We start from the raw sequence: 8,589 nt of genomic DNA, 5'->3' as shown, positions 1-8,589 counted from the left end.
ACACACGTCTGAATAATAGTCTTTTTGTTTTTATTAACAGACATGAAAATGTCAACAGTAACAAAAAATTTTTTTAGTCCAATAAAAAAAAATAAAGTGGGTTGGATCAGGCTCCTCCCACAAAATAACTTAATGAGGGAGAGGGTAAAAGAAGGTTGTGCTCCGACATGTAAATGTGGCCGATGTTCTCTCCTTCCTGGATGACTTATTGAATGCTTAAAGCAGCCAAACGTTGCCCACTGCTGCAGGAGATGAGAACATCAGGCACACTGGACACAGTATTATGAAGTGGGGACATGTCACGATGCAGGATCAGAGTTAGCCAAACAGCCTTCCTATACACGTCAAAGGCCGAAGAGACTATCTGACTGCTAGTACACATACAGAGCTAAGAGATTACGGTTTTCTTTGTTCACTACCACACGAACCGCACACCTACATTGTGTTTTAATAGCATTATTAAGTCAGCAGGCTAATTTAGTGATCCATCTCATGGGACACCCCCAAATCAGACTGGTAGGCAATACAAGCAAAAAGAACAGAAGCAGTCAGGAGAAAAGTGCACAGAAAACATGAGTGAATTTAAACGGGGAGGAGTGGCAGAGGGTTTATATACACAGAAGGAGGGAGAGCTGTCAGTGTGGGCCTTTCTCAACAATACAGGTCACCATAGTTACAGAGGCTTTCTGCAAATCCAGCTGCCTGAGGAAGATTAGCCTGCGATGTCCAGAGCGAGAGGCAGCGTGGTGTCACGGCTCCATCGCTGCTGAGGATGGATGAATACCTGCAAGAACTGCTTCGTGTTCTATGCTCAGTACAAGGTGTTATAACGTAGACAGTCAAAGTGTGTGGGAACTAAAAAGGGCTCCAAACGTTAAAACGTTAGCCAACCATACAAAACACTGACTGCAAGCTTTAAAGCTGCTGCATATTTCCTTCAAATCTGAAGAATGCTCCTCTAATCAGGAACTGCTGGAGGGTAAAACCTTTCACACTGCAGTTCCCCCATCAGTATTTAAGCTTTCATGGTTAATGCTGTTAAAGTTGTCCTTATTTACACGGTATTTATGATTCCTTTATTTCTTATCTAAAATAAGATTATAGGTGCTCATGTGTGCTAAAAAACAAAAAATTTATCCCTTTATTCTAAATATAGTGAAGATAAATCTGAGATGGGCTATACTGGTGGGCGAGTGAAGTAAAGAGGCACAGAGGGTCATTAAATTCAAGTACAGCCACAATTGATCTAAATGAGTGTTTTCATCTGCTGGAAAACTAAATGCCTCCAGCGTGCTGGGAAGCAGCCACGGAGCCGTGAGCACACAAGCTGGATCCTGTGGACATGCGGGATTATGAACAGGGTTTCCCTACAGGAGAAGTGAGAGCAGGGCTGTACCCCCAACCTCTGAGTGGAAATAGAAAAAATAATTGTGTCCTGCAGGCATGACTGAACTCTGCTCCTGGTCATCTTTACCCTTACATCCTTTTAGAGATACAGGTGACTGGGGAGGAGGGACATGGACAGTGTTACTAGACGGGAGCCTCAATACACTGGTGTGTGTGTGTGTGTGTGTGTGTGTGTGTGTGTGTGTGTGTGTGTGTGTGTGTGTGTGTGTGTGTGTGTGTGTAATGAATGAGTCTCCTCTGTAATGTAGAAATATGTTTACATGTGTCTCCCTTATGGTGGCAGCAGCAGGAGCTGTCTCTTAGGCTTCGCTCTCCCCAGCTGAAGAGGTGTTCTGCACTTCCTCCTCCAGGATGGGAACGATCAGGTTGTCCTTGGACATCAGGTTGTACTTCATCACGAAGCGTGTGAACCGGTGACACAGGAACGTTTCATTCTGCACACACATATGTAGCAATGATCACAGTAGCCAGTGTGTTACCAGTTCAGTGTTCTATAAGAGGCTGGAAACAGACCACGAGACTCCACTGCTGGAAATGTTTTATTCTAAAGCTGAACGGTGAGAGGCATTTGTGTGTTTCTACTTTATGGATTCAGAACACACTCCTGTCCTATGATCACGTTCCTCTTACTTTCTGAGAAATAAGCATATATGAACCTTAATCCTCATGATGGCAGAGAACAAAGCATGCTGCCATTTAGGGCTGGGCGGTATAAACTGTACACGGTAGAAGTTTGGTCCGTTTACAGCATCCTGCCATGCAATTGCATTTGTCCCTAACCATCAGGAACCCTCACGTTAACTTTTATTGAGTGGAAAAAAGTTAGCGTTCATCCTCCAGCTTCACTGTGCTAATGCTATGCTAACATAGCTCTGACGCTACGATCACGTAGCACATCATTATATACCAGCTAGCCCAACTTCAGTAACCCTACAAATGTCACTGCTGTTTAGTTTTCTGTCTTCATTTATGTTGGAAGTGATAGCAGAGCAGTACATTTGAATTTTTTCAGAAATCTCTGTCAGAACATGCCATATCATGTTTAGGTGGAAGCTAGAGAGCTAACTTCCTGATAACTTTTAACTCTACTCTAACTAAATTTAATAAATCCTGTTTTCATGGACGTCTGGATGTTAAACTTAATTGTTGCACCTGGTAAAGCAGCAATGCTGATCATTTTATTAAAGATGAAAGAAACAGTTTTTAACTCTCAGTGATGCCGCAGTGTTCGTTTGACTTTGGGACCTGAAGTAGACGTAGTTTTGGACCCAGATTACTCCGAGAGGCTCCTGACTACGGTAGCCGTAATGCTCCACCAATCCATCAAGCTGTGTGGCTTCATAGCTTACCAAAGTCAGACTAAAACATTTTTGACAGATTTCTGCACGCCATGTACCACATAAAATCGGTTTGCGGTCAGTAAGCACAACCAGAATTCATACATACGGTGCACTGTCGATTCTTGAGGAAATTAAAGGATTTGTAACTGCGCCTTATAGTGTGTAAAATACTTTATACAGAAGACTATATCGCGATATGTTGTTACCACACATGCTTCAAAGTATACCATGATATGGATTTTAGGCCATATCGCCCAGCCCTACTGCCATTGCTGCTGAATTCACTTCAAACACTTCATAAATAAATAAAGAATAATCAAACAGCTTATCACAAGTGATTTCTTTCTTTTTCTTTTTTTAACGACACTTGAACCTAACATTAGCTAGCATAATGTTAGCTTATAACCAGCTGTTCAGCTGGCTACAGCAGGGTCTCATGTTTCATCTTCTGACAAAAACTGTAACAATATTGTAATAAATAGACATGTTTATGTACATTTTCTTATGTTGGAGCCGTGACTTGAGTTCAGGAGATAAGGTGGAAATAAGGGAGGACACAGCAGTGGTGGGTGAGGCAGATGAAGTAGGAGGAGAACTGTGATTAAAAAAAGACAAATGTGCAAATCTTAAATCTTCACTTACAGTTTCAGAGTTGTGATTTGGACATGTCGACAAATAATTGAAAAGAAAAACTCAAAATAACCCTCCTTGGATGGGATGCCCTGCTGATGGTAACTAGTTGACACATCATTCAAATTCCTCTTTCCTTAGACATTATGGACTTGTATAAATAGTCTTTTGTTAAGCTATTGTGAACAAACTGCTTATATCCCACGCAGCAGCTAGCTGGCTAACGTTAACGTGCTTGCTCACCAGTGTCACCATTAAAAGGCTAAAAGTTTGATTTGATGCACTGACGTGGAGTCTGTGTGTAGTTTGCTGCCACCGAGCACAGTGGAGGTAAAGCACTGTGATTGTTCGTAAGCATCATTTAGATTTCTGCAGAGAACTGATCCACAGTTTATTGTGTGAAGTCACTCAAAGATGGGGAATGCCTCACTTTTTCTATGTTTTGTTACAATCAATTTAGCAATTGAAATGGAAATGAAATGGGGAAAAATTAACTTGAACAGAGCACATTTACTTAAAACCAATGATGAACACACTAAAAATACAAGAGAGACTATAACAGTCTTTATGACCTCTTCAAGTTTGATTTCTGTAACAGCAAAAAGAAAAAACAAATCCATATACCAGGAAGGAAAAAATAAAATCACATTTTAGAATTTCTAGCTTGACAGCAACAACCAGAGAGCGATGGGAAGCAAAGGTTGTAAACGCCTACCTCATACTTGTCAAATATCTGGCGATGATGGAAGTAAGCATGAGAGAATATCCTATAGATGCGACGACAAACAGAGCCCAGCTTGGCCACTGATGACTCCTTGATGCTCACCCTGTAGACACAAACCAGTGGTGATTTAGCTTGTGCACTGGGAGCATCACAGCATGGGTTTCCATAGCTGAGCAGCTGCTGGTGAAATGTATAGGTGCCCCATTACTTTCTCCATACAAATCCAACCTCATCTAAGGCATTGTAATAAATGTGCTTTAGCCTGTCTACAGTGTGCGCACATGAAAGCCACTTTACAACCCACTACCACCCCACCTCCAACACTTTATTCCGTCTCTCATGTAATCAAGTCATGTCTGTGGTGGCTGATGCCTGTCAAACAGCAATTTAAAGTAATACAGTTGTGCATAACTTTTAATAAAATACACACCTGTGGTATGAATTTGAAAAATCCTACATCCCCCCCTCGTTCTCAAGTTGTCACATTCACAAGGGTTTTTAGAGAACTTGACCTCTGACCTTTAGATCGAGGTCACATTTTTTAAATCATCTGAGATTTTTTAGTAGAAGCACCTATTGGAGTCAATTTGAAGCTTGAAGAGTACTTTTGGAGCTTGGATACTGAAATCGGATGCCTGCTGAAAATGATGCCTCAAGAGTATTAAGAGTGAACAGAAACAGTCTGGTTATTCAGCTTAGCAGCTAAACAATGACCTGAAATTGATTTGATACTATTCTATAAATTATAGCTGCTTAATGGAAAACGACTGACCTGCTGGGGAAGTATTTGTTGCTATTAAGAAGGCAGGCAGCTCCGTCCAGCGTGTGCCTGGTGTAATCGATGGCAGGGCACTGTGGAAGCAGCAGCATCACAAAACAAACACAAACCCATCAATGTGAGAGCAGCTGCTTGAAAAGCTTGAGTGACAGCTGGAAGCTTTGACTCACTTCTTTGGGTGTCTTGTGGGCAGCACATAAAAAGATCCACTGCTCCGTGGCTGTCATCTGGGTGCAGGTGTCTGGATGGCACTCACTCTGCAGGCAGAAACACCAAAATCACTGCAGCTAACAGTCTCTTACTAAACCAACTACTTGATATTCCTGAACCGTTCTGCACTAGAGAGAAATATTCCTGGTTTACAAAGAGTAGCAAGCCTACATGCTGCTGACTTATGTGTCAATGACCATTTTTGCAGACTGCACTATCTTTTTTTAAACCTTAAATGAGACCTGATTCGGGATCTATAGAGGATTAAGGCGAATTTCTAGGGACGAAAGAATGCTCAAACCCCAAAATAACCAAAGGAAGTTTGTGGTGATTTAGTGTACTCACCTGCAGTTTCACAGCTAGCCCGTTGAGCTCCAGGCAGAACTGCCTACAAAAGGATCCAATGAAAGCAGAGTTAAAACAAAATATCCTCTGATCACATGATTTTTTCTTCTGCAGCCAGGTTTTAGCCCAACTGTGAGCACAAGATTTAAGCAAGTAGCGATCGCCTATACTTCACTTTCTTTTTATCTGAAAGCTCCTCATATCTGAACAAAGAACTGGTTCAAAGAATCTCTAGAAACGGCACTGGTCTACATATTCAACTTAATTTAATAATTTCTTCAGAGATGTTACTAAAAACTGATTGCACGCAGTAGAAATAAGCACAGGACTGAACACAGAACTAATGAAGCCTGCAAAACATTTCATGTTTTAGAAACAAAAAGTACAGTATATATTTGCTATACTGTGTAGGAGCTGCCAGAATATAAAAGGACATTTTATAAATGCTTGTCTGCAGCTCTGATCCTGTTTAGAAATATGTGCCCCAAGACTTCTTACCTGAGGTGCTCATACTTCCACACGCCCTCATCCTGACCCTCAGGAGGTTCCAGGATTTTGTCGATATTGGAGCAGTCTGATCGGATGTTCTGCTGAATATACTGACACAGAGAAAACACACACATTAGTACAGACTCTCACTTACAGTCCAGTCTGACTTTCATCACCTGACACATGATGAACACACAGTGAATGTGTTCATACATCACGAAAGGCCAATGACAATGCGAACAGTGCCGCACCAAACCAATAATGTGTTTGGAATAAAGTCAGAGCCGCACCAGGTAGGCTGACACACACAGCAGAGAGCAGCACATGTGTAAATGTTTGGGCTACTGTCAGCCACACCGGTACGTTAGGAGTGAGTCAGATGGAAAAAAAGAAAATAACAACAGAAATGTTGAGAAAAACTTGAGTGACAACATTATTAAAAACAAGATGTCACAACAAGCACAGCTCATAATCCAAAGCTCACAGTGCTAACCCTACTGCTTAAAAGAAGGCACAGAGGAATTTGGAGAGATTTTGGTTACTTAAAGTCAGAAAAAGCAGCAAACACTGCAAACTGTCTCAAAATCATGTTCCGACAAAGGCATGTAAAGACAACACATGATGCCTGCAAGCACAGTCAAAAATGTCAAATTTAACCGGCTGATTAAAGTCACTGACCCTCAGTTCAATGTTTTTCTGTGTCAGGACTTCATCCAGTTTCACCTAGAGAGCTCTTTGGTTAAAAGTTTGGTTTTAAATTCTACTATACATATAAACTCACTTCACTAGGTTGAGTGTGAAATCCCCCCACAGTTTTTTAAACCTTTAACAACATTTACACTGACCGAATATAGAGCTCAGGATTGTGACATCACTAATGTAATGCATAATGGGATTGTTTTTCAAGCAAGTTCGAGTTGATAATGGAATATATAAACGTTTTAAAACATTTAAAACGTTTTAAAATGACAAAACAGCACATGTGACTAGAATGGAAACCCTTTTCCAGACAGGAAGCAGCAACAAGGAGCTTGGCTTGGGTAGCAGTTGGAAGAAGGAAACGTATCACCTTCAACAACATTTTGAAAAATATGTTAGTGTGATCACAGGAATTTCATACCACAAAGTTATAATTACACTATATTTAACTGTTGTGGTTACATGCTGTAGGGCTGTTGCTATGCTACACACCCTAGGTGTGTCAGTTATCTGGGTTGTAGCTACCTGGCAGCATAGCTGGAATCAAAGAAAGTCTTCATGCTTTGATTTTGAAAAACAGATTCTGCGATAGTGTGATCGTGGCCGGGCTACGAAAGTGAACACACAGAAGTCAAGGTGGTATCAATGACTGGTATCAGTGGAGAACAAAAAAAAGCTCCTGCAGCTGGTGCTACACCACACCACAAAATGTTGCAATGACACGACCTGCCATAATAAAAGCCAAAACTGCTATGCATCTGAATGACTCATTCTTCAGACTCACAGTACAGTTTAGTTAAAGTACGTAGTAAACATAAGGTTATTATTACAGTGCAACATTAAATTCATTAGCCCGTTTTCCTCCCTAATGCCTGCTAGGATCTAACTTTGTTTTGTTTATGTGAACAACATGGTGCCTATCAACATGCTTTGCGATTTCCGAGCTCTATGTAGTCAAATTCTTGTCTAATTTGAGCAACTTTAAGCTCAAGCGATAAGACAGCAGCACCAGACAGTCTAAAATTGAGTGGGGAACACACACACACACACACACACACACACACACACACACACACACACACACGAAATGTCAACCCACCTGTTGGACAGCCAGGGTGCTGTCCATCTCCTCAAATGATTCATCTGGCCAGTTGTAGAAATCCTGCACAATGAAGAAGGACAGTATTAGTGTGCACTCAGTGTTTGGAATGTATCGCCAGTTATCCAAAAGCTAGTCTATATAATGTGACTGTCATCTGACGTAAAATGAAAAGAAATTGCCAATCCTGGCAGTTTATAAATCATATATGACACACACGGAGAGGGGGGTAACGGGATGACAAACTGTCGGTGACAGGTGAAGTTTTTCGGAGGGTAAAACGTTAGTACCTAAGTTAACAGCCATAGTTTTCCTACATTACTCTGAGCTCCGAAGGCAGATAGCTAGCTACATAGTTATGTATCGTCTATTGGGATATGACTATTTCCTGCAAAGCTCCGGCGAAATTAACAATTTTTCTCGGACGCGTGGATCGAGGTATGTGTAAAAATGTATCATCAAACTGGCGAAGGAATTATTCAAGCCGAACACTTATTCAGAACAGGGAAAGCAGGACCAAGAGTCGCTAACATTACTCCAGGAACTAGACGGAGCAACCGCTAATCTTAGCTAGCTGGCTATTTCCAGGTCAGGCCCTTCCTATACGCTGTCTGCGACAAAGTTGTCGCGAAAATGAGGACGATAATGCTGTACAGCATCACAGACGCAGCTTCTCCCAGCCGCGGAGAGGGTTCTTGTACTCATGCTGGAGTGGTTCTACAGACCACAACTCACCTTCGCCTTGGTTCCAGGCCGATTCCTCCTGAGAACTGCAGTACCCTCCGCCATGACCATCTCGACAGAATACCCGGATGTTCGTCAGCCGCGGTGTTGTAGCTGCTGAGCGGATACGGTAACACAAAGAGGC

The 8,589-nt window shown here is 41.8% G+C and overlaps 1 protein-coding gene across 1 annotated transcript; it reads right to left on the bottom strand.

The window, feature by feature from the left end:
• Positions 1 to 9: 9 nt before the first annotated feature.
• Positions 10 to 8,569, bottom strand: mob4 (MOB family member 4, phocein). Its single transcript, XM_085435563.1, has 8 exons — positions 8,457 to 8,569; positions 7,722 to 7,784; positions 5,933 to 6,033; positions 5,435 to 5,477; positions 5,050 to 5,136; positions 4,874 to 4,953; positions 4,093 to 4,204; positions 10 to 1,841 (listed from the first exon to the last, which is right to left on the bottom strand). The coding sequence occupies exons 1-8, from the start codon at positions 8,514 to 8,516 to the stop codon at positions 1,707 to 1,709; spliced, it is 681 nt and encodes a 226-aa protein (XP_085291689.1). The 5' UTR covers positions 8,517 to 8,569; the 3' UTR covers positions 10 to 1,706.
• Positions 8,570 to 8,589: the final 20 nt, after the last annotated feature.

The sequence above is a fragment of the Copadichromis virginalis genome, linkage group LG16 (genome assembly GCF_057382275.1).
Source record: "Copadichromis virginalis isolate Kocher_CV1m ecotype Utaka linkage group LG16, C_Virginalis_male_GT1.1, whole genome shotgun sequence".
NCBI classification, from domain to species: Eukaryota; Metazoa; Chordata; class Actinopteri; order Cichliformes; family Cichlidae; genus Copadichromis; species Copadichromis virginalis.
This window is presented reverse-complemented; position numbering and strand designations above follow the sequence as displayed.